Below are 21,722 nucleotides of genomic sequence, written 5' to 3'. Positions count from 1 at the left end.
ATAAAGAGTTGCAGGTCCCTTTCGTCATCAAGGAAGGTATCCAAAACTGGATTATGGGAAGACATGATAGGTGATGGAGGATCATTCTTCCCCCTCCTAGGTTTTGTGCAGGGCCGGACTGGCTACCGGGCATTTTGGCATGCTGCCGAGCTGGGGGCTGATTTCGTTGATGGGGACCTGCGTTTGATGAACAAAAATTGTTTTGCTTTGTTTATTTCGAAGCACACACAGGTCTCCATCAACTAAATTAGCCCCCACCTCAGTGACACCGGCCCCCAGCTCGGCAGCATGACAAAAAGCCCGGTAGCCAGTCCGGCCCTGGTTTTGTGCAAGAGGAGGTGGCCTTACCATTAACAATGACATCTCTGGCAATGTTAACGTGATATGCAGTATGATGAGGAATCCTTTGAAAGGATTTTGTTCTGCCCATGTAATGAAATAATCATTCACGTATAAATTAAGGCAGAAAACGTAAGTGAATAGACAGACAAAATATCAACTAGTGATAAAATCCTCTTTTAAGTATAGCCTTTAGATGACAATGATGATCCACAACATTCAAAATGCAGGAAAGTATTCTATCAGTGTTGAAATGCAATTTGCAGAGTTCCTGGCAAAATAGGTTAGGCATTTTATGAGGTAAAGAAAAAGAAAATGGTGAGAAAATTTACACTTGCGAAATTGTAGAGAGAGAGATGATAGTAACAAAATTGCAGTAGTCATAGAAGCTAAAACTTGTATTTAGAGCCCCGAAGGGCAAAGAAATGTCAAGAATGTCACAAAAATAAACAGTACTGGTCTGCTGAGAAAATGGCAGATTCTCATTGATCACTAGAGATCACTGCCATCGCAATATGGTAGGAATCAGGCATGAAGAAGGACAGCAAAATGTTTGTGGTGATGCAGGAACTAACTGGAGTCCAAAGGAATGCCCCAAATAGGTCCTCGCATGAAGGAAACAGCTATTTTAGGTGAAGAAAGCTCTGCAAAGGGCCGGTACTCACAGATCCCAGCCATCTTGAATGGTGCACAAGCCATGCTCCCACCCGCATCTGCTTCTGAACTTTTTAAAAATATAAATTATATTTTCTTAAGTATATTGAAGTTCATTTTGCTGGATAATGTTTTCTAGTGATTATCAGTACTGTTGTTTGTGATGTCATCAGTAATGTCACTGACCATGTTATGAGTGATGCAATTTGGGAGCTCCTAAGCAGTGTGTTGTGGGGGCGTAAGCTATTGTTAGCCCAGCTAACTATAACTGCTTAATTTCCAACCCTACCCTAAGTCAGTTGAGTCAAATCTCTCTGGAGGCAGGCTTTGCAGCACAGCTCTATTGTATAATTCCCTTTCCTCTAAAAGAAGAGAGTATAAAAATTAAGATATCTTCTGCTGAATATAGAAAACAATGTAAAGAGCAGGACAAACAAGAACACTTACCGCTTCTAAATCAATATATGCAGCAATAAAACTTGAGATATATGCTGAAGTATTCCCAAGGCACACCATACATTTCAAATCACCTAAAAACCATGATACAAAAATGTATCAGAAGATGATAAGAAAGACGGAACGTGGTGCATCATCATCAGCAGGCGGACCATCTGTTTGACTGATACCACTTGGCCAGATACTTACCATTCTCACTGTATCACCAAAACTGGAAGAGATGGTGATTCATTGTGCCAAACGTCATTTGCCAGTGGAACTAAATACATCATCTGTTGTCCACTTAAATGGATGCTGTCAAGAAGATAGGTCTTATTTTTTTTCTTCACCTCTTCCTCCCATATTCCATTATTCTTTCAACACAAGTAGATACCTGAAAAGCAAATATAGAATGCATTTAACTTCAGATTACATACTTTTGGATTGCACACTGCAAGCAAATGACTATCTACGTAAGTGGTTATATCAGTGTGCAGCAGGATACTTAAGTGTCTGAGTATGAGTGTCTAAATAGGTATGAACATGGTTTTATAGATTGGTAATTGGCTGTATTAGTGAGTGTTAGGGCGTGTAACTGTGGGTGCAACTGATTCTATTAGTAGTAACTGAATAAGTGTCGGTGTGTGAATGTATGTGTAAGAGCCTCTGTCACTTTCTGACCACGTGTGTTAGTTTCTATATGGTTTTGTAAATGGGTATGTGAGTGACTGTTTAGGTGGATGACTGAGTGTCTTACTAGATGCATGGGTTTATAAGTACATCTGTAACTGATAGTTTAGTGCTAAGTATATGAATTGCTATACAGCTGTGTGAGTGGGTATGACAGTGCCTTATGAGTATGTGAATGACAATGTAAGTGAAAGTAAAGAAGAGTAAATGGGTATGTGAATGGCTCTATGGATGTGTGATTGAGTGTATCAGTCACTCTGTGGCTATATCAGTGGCCAGTCAACGGCCACTGCAACTCGGCTTTGTCCCTCGTAAATTTGTGCCATAGTGTTCTAAACATAATAGGGCCAAGGCCATGTTTCACATACATATCAAAGTTCGGAGTGCCTTTGGGAGGCCCCGGACGACTTTTTTCCAAACGAGCATCTGCAGAACAACAACGACAACAAGAAACCAAGGGGGATATGGACAAGGACTGGTGACAACTACCGCTAATGCTAGTTAGCATCAGTTTTCTTACTGCTGTGTACCGCTGAAAACTAGAGCAGCCAAGCCCAGTGCAGCACAAATGAACAACCCCCTCAAGCCCCTCAACATCCAGGATGTCCCAGGGGAAGAGGGAATGCAGGGCTACATCCATGAAAAGAGGTGCATTGCTGTGCAACATCAATGATGCATCACTTCTCATCGCGCATTCTTTGCAACTCCATAGCATCCAAAACCTTGAATGCGTGGACAGTCCCTGGAGCCCGGAGACCCCGCTGGTCCTGCGTGCCTGGAGCCTGGATGCCTCGCTGGTCCTGTGCCTGGAGGCTGAATGCCTCGCTGGTCCTGCGTCTGGATCCTCGATCAAAGTCTTAAAAGAAAATCTCCTTCGGGTAATTCTCATACACACCAATTCACTTGAGCACACACAGCCTTTATGCACCAGGTAGATGAGGAACAATGAACAGAGAAGAAATGTAGTTAAAATACATAAAAAACATCAATTTATTCACAGGGTTATTTAAAACACAGTACATATATTCATATATTTCATCAAAACTGACATTTAGAAATAATACTATTCATTAATGTACAGCATCCTACAATCTATATCAGTCAAAAAAGTACACACAATTGGGAACACAACAGCAAAGGAAAAAAGTGAGAAAATGATGATTCCTATCATTCAGGAAACCTTTCATCAGTTTAGGTATAGATCAATTACTGATTGCTACAGTCCTTATCTAAAGTAATTCAAATCAGTATAATTGTCCCCTCAGACTTGATGAGGTTTCCTTATTCACAGCATTGACGCGTTTCGGTGGGCTATCAATATGTTCTGTAAGGTGACTAATTTCATAGCCTGTAGCTCAGCAGCGATATTTGTCAGTATTCCAGCTGTTGTATTAATAACCCCTTCCACAACTCTTGTTAGCGACGTAGTTGAAGGCTATTAGCGATGGGGCCCCAAAAACGTAGAAGACTCTTTACAGCATCCCCAAACTGTTGTGCGGTGATATCTGTCTGATCTATATCCTCTCTGTCCACAACCCTTCTGACTTGGGGCAAGTATGTACTCCTACACTGCAGCTGATGATCTTTATGATAATTGGATGGGGCAACATACACAGGGGTAAGAAGGAAAGAGAGGTAACATCTGCCTGTCCATCCCCTCACAAGCCAGATATGAGCTTTGGATCCACAGACAAAATAGACAGTAGGGGATAGTATCAAGGGCGGACTATTAATCGTTTCAGTCTGTAGGTGAAATTGCATTTACTTTACCTTTCCCTCCCCTGTCCCCTGGACACAAGAACTAGCTGTTGTGTTGACCACGGACAGTGGTATCAGTTGGTCCTTAGTCATATTACGATCTTGGAAAGATTGAAAATATTCAGAGGTGTTGAACCTTTGAAAATCAGCCATTTCCATTCAAAGCCATGCCACATTCTTCACTTTTTCATATTTGCTCATCCATGATTTTGGGGACAAAGTACCAGATGTCTCTTGTCCTGCCTGTCCTATGGGAGTAAATCCATGATGAAAAATTATATACTCTCCCACAGTGCGAGAATCAGAAGGTGTTATAACCTGAGTAGAGTGCTAGAAATGGTAGCACACCATAACGAACAATTCAAACCAACCTTCATAGCTACCGACATATGACAATGGCATGGACAACAAGTTTGAGGGGAGCAATCCACAAACCCAACAATTTGTTGTATTGGAGATATCATGGGTATGATGCAACATTTGCATAAATACATTATCTGTGTAAGACTTTTTATGCTCTTCTTTGTGAGGGACCAACATAACAAAAATGTGCTCAGGGGAAGTGGTAGTTCAATCAATCAATCAATCAAGGGGTTTATAAAGCATGCTTTTCACCCATGAGGGTCACAAGGTGCTGGGTGGGGGGTGCAGCTCCAGTTCAGTCGAAGAGCCAGGTCTTGAGGTTCTTCCTGAAGGTTTGGAGGGTGGGGGAGCATCCGATGTTCACTGGGATCTCGTTCCAGGCTTCGGCTGCGATGTAGGAGAAAGCTCTTCCTTCTGCTCTGGTTCTGCGGAGGCGGGGGGTCTCTGCGAGGGTGAGGTCTGCAGAGCAAAGGTTCCTCTTGGGTACGTGGAAGGAGACTCTCTCATTGAGGTATTTGGGTCAGATGTTGTGGAGGGATTTGTAGGAGTGGGTGAGCAGTTTGAAGGTCACTTTCTTCTCGACGGGGAGCCAGTGGAGGTTACGTAGATGTTGAGTCATGTGTTCGTGCCGTGGGGTTCTGAGGACGAGTCTGGCTGCGGCATTCTGGATGGTCTGTAGCCTGTGTAGGAGAGTTCAGTTGATTCCGGTGTAGAGGGCGTTGCCATAGTCCAATCTGCTGGTTATGAGTACGTGGGTGACAGTTTTTCTGCATTCTGGGGGTATCCATTTGAAGGTATTGCAGAGAATCCGAAGGCAGTTGAAGCTGGTGGAGGCGATGGAGTTGATCTAGCGGGTCATGGTGAGGGAGGAATCGAGGATGATGCAGATGTTCCGTGCATGGTCTGTCGGGGGTGGGCGGACTCCCAAGGGCGGAGGGCCACCATGTGTTGTCCCAGGCAGAGGTGGAGGGTAAGAGGATGAGGACCTCGTTCTTCTCCGAGTTGAGCTTCAGGCAGCTGCTTTTCATCCAGGCGGCTACGTCTCTCTTTCCTTCCTGGAAACAAAGTCTGGTGTCTTCGGGGTTCTTCGTGAGGGAGAGGATGAGCTGGGTGTCGTCGGCATAAGATACAATGCTGAGCCTGTGTTGTCTGACGATGGCAGTTGTACCAACCAAGGAATGTACAGGATACTTTTTCTCCAGAAACCAAGATATTCCAAATGCAGTTATTAATACAATCACAACTATCAATATGAAAACTATTTTACTCTTTGTGGACCAACCACGCGCTAGATGTGGTGGTGCAAATGGCTGTTCCTCCTCACCAATAGGCCGACCAAACGGATTCATTATGAAGCAAGAAAGGGAATGCAAATAAAACTTATAGCAAAGGCAATTGTACCCAGTGTCCGTCTGAGCCTCACGTGTACAGGCTCCTATTGTTCACCAACGTTGGCGCTCCTGAGCACCGGCGGTGGAGCTGCTCCGTCCTAGCTCACAATGAATCCCACGTCGCACAGGATACTGTACCCCTCCAAGGGAACATGTTCGACTTATCCAGTCCAATGTCTGAACAGTGCATCAATCTGACAACACCCTGAACTAACAGCGTTGGTACTATAGCAAAGTACACCCTAACTTCCAAAGTCCATCCCTAACTAATCTAACATCTCCTTTGGCGCACTATTCCTCAGCCGAAGGCACAAATTACACCTGGTGACTCCAGGCACAGAGGGATCAACAAATACCTATTCCTTTATGGCCTGAATTTCCAGAGAGACCACTGCATTTTGCACGTCGTAATTCTCTGCATCTGTTTGGGTCCACTTTAATTTTCCTTCACTGAAGGGGATGAACTGTGGCACCTTTTCATACTCACTATCCCCAACTCTGTCAGCGACCCATTGGCCATAGGGTAAAGGTAGGTGCACTCATTTGCAGTGAGTGCCATGAATCCAGTTCTTTTGGCCAGTGACCTTCACGCGGTGTGGGTGTGCAGAAGGACCTGTTCAGTTCCCTAACAGTGGGGCTCCAAGCTCTTCTTCAGCTGAAAATTGTGCACCAAAACCCAATCGCCAGGCGGGATGTTATGCCCGGGCCCCTCGGTATATCTGGGAGAGCGGCCCGGACCTGTTGGTGAATAGAACGCAAATTTTCAGTTAACTGGCACAGATAATCTGTCATTTCCCTCTATGGGGTATAACAACTTGCAAATACCCTTAGCATTGATATGAGCTAAGCCATGAGCCGTTGTAACTACAGGAAGAACATATGCATCTGGCAACATCCATCTTTGCTTTCTTAACTTGTCAATACAACATCCCTCATTATTCAATTGTGCTTTACTTTCTTGCCACAATGCTAATTCCTCCACTGTGGCCTCAATCTGAATCTCCTTCACATTCTCAAGTGTATTCTTGAACATTGTGACCTCAGGCACCCACGTAGCGGGACCTTCTACGAAAATTAGTTTCATCTTAGTTTGGGCTGTTTCCTTAGCTGTCTGGTCTGCAAATGCATCCCCTTGACCCACATCATCAGTAACTATCCTATGGGTGCTGCACTTTACTATTGTTTCTTAGGGAGTGTCAAAGCAGACAAAAGCCTATAGATAAGGTGACCGTGCTGGATTTTTGTTCCATGGGAAGTAAGGAACCCTCTCTCTGCCTAGAGCCACCAAAGTAATGCGTACTGACTGTCAGTATAAATATTGACAACTAGTCCCTCACTCAATTCACAGGCTCGTATTAAGGCTGATAGGGAACCCGTGATGTCTCAACTACCGTACGCAGCATAGGAATAACGTACGTGGCAGTTGTAGTGCCATCTGGCAATTTAAAAAACACGAGCCATCAACATATAGTTCCCCCTGAGGGTCAGATAAGGGAATACCAGTCAGGTCTACCTGTCCTTTCATCTCTTCCTCCGTCTGGAAGATACAATCATGTAATCTCATCATTATCAGAAGGGAGGGGTAGTAACGTGGCTGGCTTAAGAGTGGCACATCGTCTGATCGTAATGTGTTTAGCGAAGAGCGTTAGCTCATAACCTGTCAGACTTGCACTGGTGAGGTGCTTTGTCTTTGTCTTATTCAAAAGTGTATCCACAGCTTGGGGTACCATAACTGTGAGGTCAGTGTCAAGTGCGAGTCCAGCCGATTGTCTGATAGTGATAGCCACAGCCATGACTACTCTTAGACAGCTCAGGAGGGCTCGTGCGACAGGGTCAAGCACAGCAGAGAAATGAGCACACAGCCATTGCTTATCTCCAAATCTCTGTGTTAAAACAGAGATTGCACAATCAGCCGTCTCATGGACATATAATACAAATGGCTTGCTGTAATTAGGCGTGCCAAGCACGGGCGCTGAACAAAGCGCACTTTTTAATTGCTCAAAAGACTGCTGACATTCAGGCGTACTAGGCAGGGCCTGATGCACTGGTGACAGTAGGAAGTAATGCCAATAAAAAAAGGGGCTCATCTTTTTGAGATTGTGGAATGGGCATTTTAACAATTGCACTAATGCGCTCAGAGGTCAATCTCATACCCTCCTTCGACAGTAGGTCACCTAAGTTGGTGACCTCCTGTCGACATTACTGACATTTGGAAATCGATACTTAATGGCCATGTGAGCTAAATGTAGCAACAATTTAACCGTACTATCTCTGCAACCTTGTTCCGTATCCGAGGTGATGACCAGTCATCGACATCCTGAAGCAATACATTACCTGTAGGGAGCGATAAGGAATCCAGTTGACCTTTTAATGCCTGACTGTAGATACTCTGACTCTCTGTATAGCCTTGAGGAGCGCGACAGAATCTAAAACTTCTACCAGCTAGAGTGAACCCAAACACATACCTGCTGTCAGGATGAATGGGGATACTGAAGAATGCGTTTTTCAAGTCGATAATAGGAAAGTATGTAGCAGAAGAAGGAATCATTGTCAAAAGAGGCATAATGACAGGGACCACCAGAAACTGGGGAATCACTATTTTATTAACTTCCCGCAAGTCAATCACAAAGCAATAAACAAAGCCTGCTAGTGCGTGGAAGGCAACAGCTTCCATGCACTAGCAGGCTGCAAAATACCACGTGTTTAGGGAACATCAGTGCTCATATTGTAAAGAGGAGGGACACTGGGGTAGCGAGTGTCCAGTGCTTTTGCAGAAGGTGGCAGTCCCGTGTGGACGGGGTTCTCGTGGACGAAGTCGAGGAGCAGGTGGTCTGGACAGGGTTCAGAATGCTGTGACCTCGCAGGGTCGTTCCGATCAGAACTATTTTTATGACCCCCGGGGAGGACAGTATTATTATGATGATTATGATACGGATGAAGTGACTGAAATGTCTTACAGCTAGGACAGCCTGGGTCAGAGTGAGGGACCAGTTCTGATACCTGTAGATCAACGTGGTCCGTACTTTAGTGCGGATGTGCATGGTTCGGCTAAGGAGTTTTTGGTGGATACAGGTGCGACAAACAGTTCTATTTCTCATTCCTTGGTCCCTGGGGCAGCTCTATCTGACCATAATAATGTTTCGGTAGGTTTTTCTGGTGTACCAGTTGTAAGCCCCATTTCCAAACCTCTTGCGTTGACTACTGGTCCTTTCACTGTGGATTTGCCATTCTTGCTGATTGTGGTGAAAATTTGATGGGTTTAGACTTGTTGAAGAAATTGCATAGTACTATTTATTGCTCTACAGCAGGTGTTTACAGGATGATGGGTCCAGATATTGTGTGTGGTATGCAGTGTCTGCCCAAAGATGCATCTTTTCCTGCAGAGTTTAAAGATGTGTCTCCAACTCTTCGGGCGACAGGTGACACAGATGTGGGATTGTTACAAATACCGCCAGTTTCGATCTGATTTAAAGACAATGCGTATTTGCCTTGCATCCCATAGTATAAAATACCACAGGCAGGTGAGTGAGCTTCATTACAAATTGTGCAGGAATTGATTGACAATCATCGGCGGTGGTGCCCATATTCCATTGTGGCGGTGTAAACGCCTTTCAGTAACACTCTGCTGTTGTATTCATATGCAAGATGGAAGAAGGCTAAACACAGAAACGTGTCCTTGCAAATAAATATTTTGGAAGTGGCCCCGCAAGTGCAGTGTTTCCTTTTAGAACTGAGCGTGATGTTTGACATGGATCCACCTCCATATACGGGTGCACCCATCAGGAAGAGCGCAACAAACGCCTAAGGTGAAAAGTGGAGCAGAGTGTTATTGAAAGGCATTTGCACCGCCACAACGGAATTTAGGCACCACTGCTGACGAGTGTCAACAGTTAATCAAACTGGGGGAGACACAGCCATCTGACTGGCTCCTGCGCTAAGTGCTCCGAAACCCTGTGGCTCGATGAGGGACCCTCCATAAGAGTCATCAATGCAGCATAACAAGGTATTTGGAATAATGAGTATATGTATCAAACTGGCGGCTTGGACAGGGAGAACTGCAGGTATTTGCCAGCACAGGATGATATGGACTGTAGACTTTTAGGAAGTGTGCCCATGTAGCAGCATAATATTATATGTGTCATGCAGACGAGAGTACAAAGATTCTGTGCCCCCAAAAATTTACCATTGGACTTTATAATCCCTGTATGAGCTTGACGTGAAAGGACTTTTGTCTGAGATATATCAGTCCTCTTTCTCCCTTTACAGGCTGCATCCAATTAAATGACTTTACCTGTTTTAAAGACTGCCACGATAGTGCTGTTGTATTCATATGCAAGCTGGAAGAAAGCCAAACGCCCGAAACACGTCCTTGCAAATAAATATTTTGGAAGTGGCCCGCGAGTGCAGTGTGTTTCCTTTTGGAATTGAGCGTGATGTTTGATATGGATCCACCTCCATGTACGGATGCACCCGTCAGGAAGACTGCAACAGACGCCTAAGGTGGAAAGTGGAGCAGAGTGTTATTTAAAGGCATTTGCACTGCCCCGACAGAATTTGGGCACCACCACCGAGTGTCAACAGTTATACAAACTGGGGGAGACACGGCCATCTGACCGGCCCCCACGCTAAGTGCTCTGAAACCCTGTGGTTTGATGAGGGGCCCTCCATAAGGGTCATCAAAGCAGCGTAACAAGGTATTTAGAATAATGAGTATATGTATGAAACTGGTGGCTTGGACAGGGAGGACTGCAGGTATTTGCCAGCACAGAATTATATGGACTGTGAACTTTTGGGAAGTGTGCCCATGTAGCGGTATAATGTTTTTATGTGTCATGCAGACGAGATTACAAAGATTCTGTGCACCCAAAAAGTTACCATTGGACTTTATAATCCCTGTATGAGCTGGATGTGAAAGGACATTTGTCCGAGATATAACACTCCTCTTTCTCCCTTTACAGGCTGCATCCAAAGAAATGACTTCACCAGTTTTAAATATTGCCACAATACTGCTGTTGTATTCATATGCAAGCTGGAAGAAGGCTAAACACAGAAACGTGCCCTTGCGAATAAATGTTTTGGAAGTGGCCCCGCGAGTACAGCGTGTTTCCTTTTGGAATTGAGCGTGATATATATATGTATATATATATATATATATATATTCACTGAAAAACCATGGGTTTCAGGGGGTTTATAGTTATTAGGACATTTCACTCGTACAAAACCATTGAAATTCCTCCCTTATGGTTATGGTAACTGACTAATTTAAAGTGTCTCACTAAATATATGGGATAGTGATTAAACTGTGTGAATATCTGTTTCACTTTATCTCTTGTTGTGTAAACTACTACATAAGTTAGTTACTAGCTATGTAAAGTCTATATTAGTATTAATTATTTAAGTGACTATTTGTATAGGATAGTGAATGTGTGTGTGGTTGGATGGGAGGTGTGTGACTGTCCAAAGATGTATAAATAGTTGATTTAGTAGGTATATGAGTTAAGACTGCACGTGGAAACACTTGTTTGGGTGAGTGAATCTCTTTATGGGTGTGGTTATTAGTAAATATATTTCTCAATGATACATGTCTAACAAAGTAGAAATATAAAAGGCAGTGTATGTGACAGTTGTTGTTTATAAATAAGTATACTTAACACTCAGTCATTGTATGAGTGACTATCGAAAACTGTATACTTGTAATAGTGATTTTATAACACACTAAGTATGAATTACTATCTATATGAATAAATGAAGTGGTGTTTGTATAAATGTGTAGCTTAGTAAATGTAAGTATGATCAATTGTTTGCATAAGCGAGTAGGATGACTGCATAAGTGAATAGGATGTGTGCTGGTGTGTAATGTTGGTCTAGGTGTATAAGTATATTTAATAATGTTTATTGATCTTTGTTAGCATGTATGAGTGAATCTATAGGTAAGTGCTTGGATGTGCGTGTAGATGTAGGAATCACTGAGTGGGTTTTTAGAAACTTGTATTGGTGTGTCAATGGTTTCAAATATGCTACTCCATATTTTATAATGAGTGTTGAAAGGTTATACTAGTGTATGATGAGGTGTATCACATTGTCACGTGCATGATGTAATCAGTGATGTCATTTGAGATGTCATCAGTGATGTCATCAGTGATGTCATCAGTGATGTCACTGACCATGTCATGAATGATGTAATATGTGACATCATCAGCAGTGGATTGCGGGCGAATGAGTTATAGTTAGTAGAACTAACTCTAACGGAGGAATTTCAATGGTTTTGTACAAGTGAAATGTCCTGCTAACTATAACACCCCTGAAACCTATGTTTTTTTCAGTGAATTTCTAAGGTTTTTTAAATGCTAATTCCTAACTATAACATGTCTGAAACCTATGTTTTTTTCAGTGAATTTCAAAGGTTTTTTAAATGCTAATTTCTAACTATAACATGTCTGAAACCTATGTTTTTTCAGTGAATTTCAAAGGTTTTGTAAATGACAATTTTTAAATGTATTAATTGTTATATTTATTTTTTTTTATACTGATTTACTACATTTGTTTAAACTATTTATTTTTAGATAATTTTTTATTTAAATTACATTATACATTATAATTACTTTAGTTTAAATACTTTGCAAATAGGCAATAGACTTTTAAGTACAGTAGTTACAGTTGTTGCAATGTGCAACACAATTTCAGACACAATGCAACATTGAGCTCAATGTGAATTTCTAGTTAAATGGAATTAGTTACTTTAAGAATTACTTTTCTAACCACAGGACTGGATCCTAGATTCAGTTCCGGGACATTTCCTGTAAACAGTTGAGTAAAAGCGTTTTGGTTACACTAGTGATTTTTAAGGAATATTATTGTATTTTAAAAGTTGACACTTTGAAACTTTTTCACATAGAATCACCAATGTTATCCTATGGGAGGAAATTCACTTAGCAGGTAAGTAGTGTTATAGTTACTTTTTCTTACTCAGTGGTGGATCCTGGATCCAGCACTGGTGCATCTCCAGTAAACAGTTGAAAGAATGCGTTTAAATCATACAGGCGATTTTTTAGGAATATTTTTTGTTTGTGAAAATAGACAGAAACTTTTCAGGTGAAAACCAGACAATGGATTCCTATGGAAGGAAATACAAGTTACTGATAAGTACGGTTAGAATTACTTTTCAGGATCAGTGCTGGGCTAAAAGATGCAGCACTGGGTTCTCTCCTGATAACAGGTGAGTAAATCGGAATTCGTTGTGTAGAAGTGGACCTCAGCTAAGCCTACCAGTGCAAGGGGTTCGCCCTTCTCTGCACAGAGTCCTCAGACCAATAGGAAGAAGTTGGCATAGAAACTGGAATAGAAAATACAAAGTTTAATAAACCTCATGAGGTGGAACTACATTCAAACAGCACCCTTCGGTATTGAATGAAGTAGCACACCAAACAGAAGGAGCATGGTCCTTTTATACCCACACAGGGGCTTAAATGAGGGCGGTACAAGTACAGGAGAAGGTTTTATGTACATATGAGGTCATATAGAAATGCACAGTCGACAAGTAGGAGGAGTTAACAGTTTGCCAATGCTAGTAAACACATCCTGACAGTTACATACTACTAACAGCTGCAAGGACAGCTGAAAACTCACTGGGCATGTGCAAAGGTGGAAGATGCTAAATATAGTTGGTTTCTAGGCAGATTACAAGAGCAGTCAACACTGAGGGAGGACAAAACACATGGTGAGCACGTGGCAGCACATGGCAAACAAAATGGTTGCCAGAAATACAAAATGGATTCCACAAAATGGACAAGATAGCCTCTAAATACAAGATGGATTCCGCTAATGCTAATCCAATCGCTGCCAATTTACAACAGACGACCCTTTTAGCATTAGCTGAAGACATTCGTTCCTCTGGGGTAATCTAAATATGCATCCCGTACATCTATTAGCAATATTTCGGCCACCTCTTTATTCAACATTTGTTGGGCCTTTGTTTCTGCAACATTCCTTTTGACAGGTATACAGACAGAGATGCAAATGGAGCAAAGCATTGGACCACATTGGATACATACACACCATGTAAAAAGTATCGTAATCATTACACACAGGATAGTCAGGAGCTCCCAGCCCCAAGCAGAAACAAGAGTCTAAAACCATGCAGCAAAAGTCCAAGTACCAGTCTCTGGATGAATTTCTGCAGCAATTTTATGCAGTTTTGATATTGTGTCATATACTGAAGGTGAGTGATCCGGTATGAATACGCAACAGCTGCTACCGATGATGCGACATGCACCACCTCGATCAGCCAGAACCACATCTAGAACCATTTGGTTCTGGAGAGCTACAATCCTTGCAATTTGCAGCTCCTCCATAATGTTCCCAAGTGCCATAGCTGTCTGATTGGTAACAGCTTCCACAACTCTAGTCAATCGTCTTATTTTCCTACTGTTTAATACAGCACCCACAAAGAAGAACAAACCTAAATTAAAATCGACATATTGTTGCAGAGTGGTATCAGTTTGGTCTACTTCGTCAGCACATATTGTCCTTTTATATCTATTTCTAGAGATATCGTTGAATAATTTAAGGTCCCAGTGGTATGATGCAGGTGCCAGAAACACTGGGGTCAATAGAAAGGACACATAGCACACACCTGACCACCCAGCAGGTAGTTGATAATATCCGTGGCTACCACAGATAAAGTAGGTATTATGAGAGGCTATAAAACTACTGTTATTTATACCTTCAATAGTCAGAATTACAGTACATTCGCTTTTCCCCACTGGAATTCTCCCAATAATGCTTACACATAGATCTGCTTTAGCTCTAGTAACAGAAATCACAAATTGTTCATTACTGGTAAAAGTTCTCATATTTGTGAAGACATATGGTGTTGAAATATTGTCCGGTTGATACTCATCCCATTCCCATTTGGTCCCTTTGGCTTGAGGATAACCATCTTTATCTTGGTAGCATAATTTATTAAGGCAAAAAAGAAGCCCGCCTACTGTACGTCTTCCAGATGCAAACAAAAGAGCATACCAAGCTTGACAAGAACCATTATGAGAAAAGGGAAGAGGAATAAAAGGTTTTCCTCCTTTCTTTTGATGTGCAGGTATCATCCCACACACCCAACAGTTGGTAGTATTTGTGGCATTATGAGTATGATGCAACATCTGGATAAAGGTATTATTTAAATAAGATTGTCGATGCTTCTGCTCATGGTAGGGAAGCCTAAAGTAGTGGTGTTCAACTGATACTGGAGTAGTGGCGATCAAAAGCTCTCGAGCAGGAGCCACTTTCTCAACGAACCAGGTTATTACTGCTACAGCCACCATAGCAACAACAAACCCTATAGCACAAATGATCTTTCTCTTAGCAACAGTTGATTTCATTGTGGACATGATCAGCTTGTCGTTGAAAACAATCGTTGGAGCTCTTATCCCTGGGCAGCCGTTGGTTTCTTCACCGGGTGTCGCTACACTATACAGGACTGATCCCCCCCTTGCCACATCGGAATTCCGTTTCACTAACCCAGGGCAGTTGCTCAACCAGTCTATTTCGACGATGCAGGCTCTTTCCGAGGTCTCAGTTGGTATCGGGATACTCCAGGAATCGTGTGGTCCGGGAAGACTTCCTCAGGTTTGTCAGGTGATATGGCTTGGCCTCTCTCTGTATCCAGGATGTCCCAATGGTCGATCAAGGCAGCAGGATCCACAAAGGTAGACGGCACTTTTTTGCAGTAGGTGGAGTGCACCCAGTTCCTCCTGTTCATCACTCGGACCGCAGTTCTTGTTGAAAGGAGCACCTGCTCTGGGCCACGCCACCTCGGTTCCAAGCTGCTCGACCTCTGGAATGATCGGATCATCATCTGGTCTCCAGGTCGAAGTCCATGGCCTTCACCTGCAGACCTATCAGGAAGAGCTTCTCGAACCTGTTTATGAATAGAAATCAAACTGTCAGTCAATTGTGATAGGTAGTCACTCATCAATACACATGGCACATCATGTATGGGACGTGGTTTAGGAATTACCCAAATGTTCATAGGCCTTCCAAACACCACCTCATATGGTGTAAGACCAGATCGCGAATGTGGCACTGATCTAATGGACAACAGTGCCAAAGGTAAGGCGTCTGGCCAATTCAAGGATGTGGAAGCCAGTATTTTCGCCAGTTTCAATTTAAGTGTGGCGTTATACCTTTCCACTAGCCCTGCTGATTGTGGATGGAAACAGCATGGAATTTCTGCTTTATTCCTAATCCCTTCAGGACATATTCGACAACTTGCCCAATAAAATGGGGTCCGTTATCACTCCATAAAAGTTTACAAACACCAAATCTAGAGAAGAATTCCTTCAAAAGCACCTTTGCTGTAGTGAGAGCTGTATTGTCCTTTGTAGGGTATACCTCTATCCATTTACTGAAGGCACATACCACTACCAAAACATACTTTAAGTTGTTACAGCGCTCAAGCTGGATGTAATCCATTTGCAAAACTTCAAAAGGTGCGGTTGGCGTAGCAAACCCTCCTGTAGGAGTTTGTGTCCCTTTACCAGGATTATGCTGAAGACAAATCAGACAAGACTGCACCATCTTTTTAGCTGTGCCGGCAATTTCTGGATGCTTCCAAACTTGCGTGAGCAATTTTGTGATCGAGGAGGCTCCAACATGTGCCGGCCCATGTGCCATGTAAATAGGCTGTAGGAAATCTCCACTTGCTCATCTCTTTATTCCTCCAACAGCCCTCATCGTCCAATGTTCCCTCCTTAGACCATTGCTCAATTTCTTCTGCAGAAGCAGATCTCTGCATATCTAGCACTTCCTGTCTGGTATCATGCCAGCGTTCACCCTGTTACTTCACTAGTTACAAAGACGTGGTGCTTCGCTGCATGGCAGTTTCACGGGCTGTTTGATCTGCAAAAGCATTGCCTTGTCCTATCTTATCAATTATTTTCTTATGTGCGCTACATTTAACAATTGCTATTCACTTCGGGTATGTTAAAGCAGTCAAGAGATTATGTACTAATTCTCCATGCATTATTTGCATCCCGTGGGATGTAAGAAAACCCCTCTCCTTCCAGTGTAGCCCAAAATCATGAGCCACTCCGAAAGCATAGCGGCTATCTGTATAAATGTTCACAGATAAGTCAGTACTAAGTTCACATGCTTGTGATAAAGCTATTAGCTAAGCTGCCTGAGCTGACTTCTGTGGAATACGAGCTGTCTCAACTACAGTCTGAAGTGTTGTAATTGCATATGCAGCTGACGTTGTACCGTCTGGTAACTTCAAACAGGACCCATCAACCCATAGTTCCCCATCAACACTTGAAAGGGGCGTGTCTTGCAAATCGACACAACCCTTTGTCTGTTCCTCAGTAAGGAATATACAATCATGAGACTCCTGTGACTGAGTCACCGGGTATGGCAACAAAGTGGCTGGGTTTAGTATCGCACATCTCTTTAGTGTAATGTGAGGGGCCAACAATGTCAATTGGTATCCTGTCAGACGAGCACTAGTTAAATGCTGCGTCTTCGTCTGATTTAAAAGAGCATCAACCGCATGGGGTACTAGCACCAACAGCTTATGTGACAAAACTATCCCTTCACTCTGACGTATTGACACAGCTTTTGCTGCAACTGAACGGAAGCATCCAGGTAACACACGAGCACCAGGATCAAGTACTGCTGAAAAATATGCACAGGGACGCTGTTTGTCACCGTGTGTCTGCACTGAAACTGACAATGCGCATCCATCTTTCTCATGTACATAGAGTGTAAAAGGCTTCGTATAATCTGGAGTACCTAACACTGGTGCTGAACAAAGAGCTTGTCGTAACTGTCAGAAAGCAGTCTCACATTCATCTGTCCATGGGAGGGGCATTGGAGTATCTTTAGTCAAAAGTGCTAGCAAGGGTTTTACAATGTGTGAAAACCCTAATATCCATTGCCTACAAAAAGAAGTAAGACCAATGAATGCACGGACATCTTTCTGAGTACAGGGCACTGGTGTGTCTAAAATAGCTTGAATGCGATCTGGTGTGAGTGCACCTTAGACAGAAGGTGACCTAAGTAGGTTACCTTCGGTCCACAATATTGCAATTTCTTTCGTGACACTTTGTGATGATGGGAAGCAAGAAAAGAAAGCAAGGGCAAAGTACATTTTTCACACTGTTCAGGGGTATCGGCTGCCAACAAGATGTCATCGACATACTGTATGAGAGCCACACCTTCAGGCAAAATGAAAGAATCAAGTTGTTGTTTTAATGCTTGACTGTAAATACTAGGACTCTCAGTATAGCCTTGAGGAACTCTACAAAATCTATACGATCGATTATTCAAAGTGAAACCGAACAAATATCGGCTATCAGGATGGATAGGGATCGAAAAGAAAGCATTCTTCAAGTCTATCACAGAGAATGTAGTTGCTGTCGGAGGAACCAAAGTAAGAAGTGTCGTTATGTCAGAAACCACGTGGTATTGTGGTACTACAATCTTGTTAACTTCTCGCAAATCTATAATGAATCGGTAAATCCTAGTGTCAGTATCTTTTTTCAGAATAGGATGAATCGGACTGTTACAAACATTATAAGGAACTTCCTCAACAACCCCCACTTCAATGAGATCATGGACAATACATATGAGTGCTTCTTCACCTTCCTGTGGAATTTTGTATTGGCAGCACAGCACCCTCCTTGACACTAATATGTACTGGTGGAATAACCATTTGCCCTACATCAGTGTCTGAAGTAGCCCACAAATTACTAGGGAGTGAAGCTAATGCAATATCCTCTTTAACAAGACAAGCTCTCTCCTTCACAGGATGGTTGTCATTCAAGATAACACGTACACCTTCTAGAGAACATCGTATCGTAGCCCTGAAATACTTGAGCATATCAAGACCCACAATATTGTCTGGTGTAGTCGGGGAAAGCAAAAATGGACATGGAGCAGTAAAGGTATCCACATGGAATGCAAGTGGTTGTGACAGTGGGCTAAGGGAAGGGGTTCCATCGAAGCCAATCGATGTAATGGTTAAGCCAGACAGGGGAGCCCTTGGAACCAATTGTTTAGACAAGGTGCTATGAGTAGCTCCTGTATCAACCAGAAACTGATCAGTAGAACCCAAAACATTTGCTGTAACATAGGGACCCCTCTGATCTACTGGAACTTCAACTGATGCCTTACCCCATCCTAGGCAATCCTATGCATAAGCAGAATCTTGAGAATCAGACGGCACATAGTCGGACATTTGATATTGGTTCCTTCTATCAAAAGTGTTAAACCCATCCTGCCCACATATATTAGCATCAAACCTAGCACGATCACCTGTGATTCCTCTAGGCCCTGAATATCCTGAACGATTTCTCATTTGTCCCCGACCACGTGGACACTGCTGAGCACGCAGTGCTGGACAATCGGAAGCCCAATGCCCAAATTTCTTACAGTATGCGCACTGGTCAACAGACAAATTCGAACGAGTATAAGAAGGGAAAGGCGAACCATAAGATCCACGTCCACCTCTATCACTTCCTCTAAAAGGCGGACCATAAGCCTGAGCCAACATAACCTTTGTTTTTAATTCTTTAGTCTTTTTATCCTCATTAACCTTTGCTTCTAATGCCTGGTGTTCATAATACTGAGCAATAGTCAAGAGAAAAACCGGAGAAGAGGTAGTCCATGAACTCTCACTGGCTTTTAGGCGACTAGCTATTCCTGGCAACAGGTTAGCGACATATTTATCAACAAAGAGATTTCTGCCCGTGTCATCTGTCAATAACTGGCCACTAAAATCGTGGAATGCATCTTCAAAACATGTAAACAAAACAGAGACCGATTCATCTGCCTTTTGCTTACAAGACGCTAACTCAGTCCAATCTATCTTTTTAGGGGCAATAATCGTTTTTAACTTAACTAATATAGCTGGGGGAAGATCTAAAATTAACTGACATGGCTTCTGTGCGGGTTCCCTTTCTACATTCATTTGTTCTAAGTCTTTCCATAACGCCCCGAAAGCTGCACGATCATCAATTTTACGAACAGTTCTCCACATATCAGGTGGTAATATCAATTAGAAAAATAAATCAATATCAGGCAAAGTCATAGTACAAAAGCTAATAGCACCCTCAACTTCCTCATAAAAAGCAGCTGGATTTTTCCGCAGATCAGGCAATGCAGTTTTAAGTGCCATGACATCCGTCCTATTCCAAGGAGTGTAAACCCAATTATAAATAAAATAACCCTTAGCATCGATAGAAGCCTTATCATCACTTGTACCCTGTCCTTTAGGAGGAACATACAAAGGCGCGGCCTTCCGCATAGGTTTCGCATGAACTATCATAGTCTTATCTGTTCCGGAGATAGAGGCTTGTGCCATGCCGGTCTGAGATGTGTGTGCAGCTACGTCTGCAGCCTTTTTCTCCTCTCGCAAACGTACTGCATCAACATGCAGTTTAACCAAACGCCTGATTGTATCATTGACCTGGGGGAAAACAAAAAGATCATCACACATTTGCTTACAATTAACTGCTACATCGTCGGGCTCTAACTCCTCAGAACATTTCCTAAACAGCTCAAGGACCTCTGCGTTAAACACCTCAGTAAAATACAGCTGCTCCCTTTCCTTCCACCCTTTCATACTATCTAGAAGTTCAGAGGCGGGGGCAATGCTACGAACTGCTTTATGAGCAGCAGATCTAAGCTGGGACGCACGCTCAGCGGTCAACATAGAACGAGTTTCTCGTGCCTTGTGTTCCTCCGAACAGGAGTCCTCATCTGACTCATGAGGGGCACAAGGAACAGTATATGGAGGTGGAGGACGATCTAATAATAAGAAATCATCTTGTGGTTTATTAAGTATAGGATAAAGGGGCCGCCGAACAGCGTATTGGCCAGTTACCTGTAAATTGAGCTCCCTATCTTCTCTCTCTTTTAACTCTTTTATTTATTTGTTTTTCAGCTCTAATGCTTTCGCATAAATTTTCTTTCGCTGTTCTTTTTCAATCAAGGCTTGCTCACGCTTCATTCCTTCACGCACTTCTTTCTCCCACATTCGTACACTGTCAAACATATCTTGCCTAGTCTTTCGCTTAAACATACATTGTTCCACATACTCAATCTTTCGTAAATCAAATGCCCCATGCATAGGCCAGCGCAACTCAGGATCCTTACGAGTGTATTTATTCCATAATGTGCTGTACATTATAGAAGAAAGACCATGCTTAATATACATATCCCTATTAGGCGTCCCCTCCGGGGGGGCCGGTTGTACTTCATCGAGTCTCAAATTGGTACCACTACAAAAGCAACACATCCTACGAAGTGTGCTAAAAACAGGCATGCCAAAAATATTGCAGAATATGCAGTATTATAATCAAAGTAGCACTTAAGGTACCTTTAGTACGATGTGCCGTTCAAATCAATTCAGATAGAGAAAATTCTCCTCATTACCTGCCTCTATAAATTGCACTTTATATATGAATCACATAGAAATCTAAGTTGGCCAACACAAATTACAAAATACAAAAGCCGCAGTAAGTGTTACTAAACTACCTTACCAATCCCAGGCATAAAAACCAACAGCAAGCGCCGCAGAATGACACTTACCAATCACTTGGTGTCCAGGTTCCAACTGCCAAGTTCTAAAATCGACCAAATGGTCACTGCATGGCGAATCAACAGAAGAGATCTCAGTCGAGGATCGGCACCACCTGGATGGTCAGATCACAAAGAAAGGAAAAACGCCGTGGTTGCCAAGACTCGGGTCTCATCGGGCAGCCATCGCATCCAGAGCGAGATTCCAATCCTTCGTCGCGACCAATCCTTTGGGTATCCGAGTCGCCGATGAGCCCCACTTGTCGGGCGCCAATTTGTAGAAGTGGACCTCAGCTAGGCCTACCAGTGCAAGGGGTTCGCCCTTCTCTGCACAGAGTCCTCAGACCAATAGGAAGAAGTTGGCACAGAAACTGGAATAGAAAATACAAAGTTTAATAAACCTCATGAGGTGGAACTCCATTCACACAGCACCCTTCGGTATTGAATGAAGTAGCACACCAAACAGAAGGAGCATGGTCCTTTTATACCCACACAGGGGCTTAAAAGAGGGCGGTACAAGTA

General features: G+C 42.9%; 1 protein-coding gene across 1 annotated transcript in view; it reads right to left on the bottom strand.

The window, feature by feature from the left end:
• Nucleotides 1-2,489: 2,489 nt before the first annotated feature.
• LOC146812833 (uncharacterized) overlaps nucleotides 2,490-21,722 on the bottom strand; it is a 57,032-nt gene continuing 37,799 nt past the window's right edge. Inside the window, exon 3 of the mRNA XM_085615207.1 lies at nucleotides 2,490-2,544. Within this exon, the coding sequence (XP_085471333.1) occupies nucleotides 2,490-2,544 (55 nt within the window). The remainder of the gene's footprint in view (nucleotides 2,545-21,722) is intronic.

The sequence above is a fragment of the Triturus cristatus genome, chromosome 7, assembly GCF_964204655.1.
Source record: "Triturus cristatus chromosome 7, aTriCri1.1, whole genome shotgun sequence".
Taxonomy (NCBI): Eukaryota; Metazoa; Chordata; class Amphibia; order Caudata; family Salamandridae; genus Triturus; species Triturus cristatus.
Note: the sequence above shows the minus strand (reverse complement) of the source record. Positions and strands in the feature narration are given on the sequence as shown.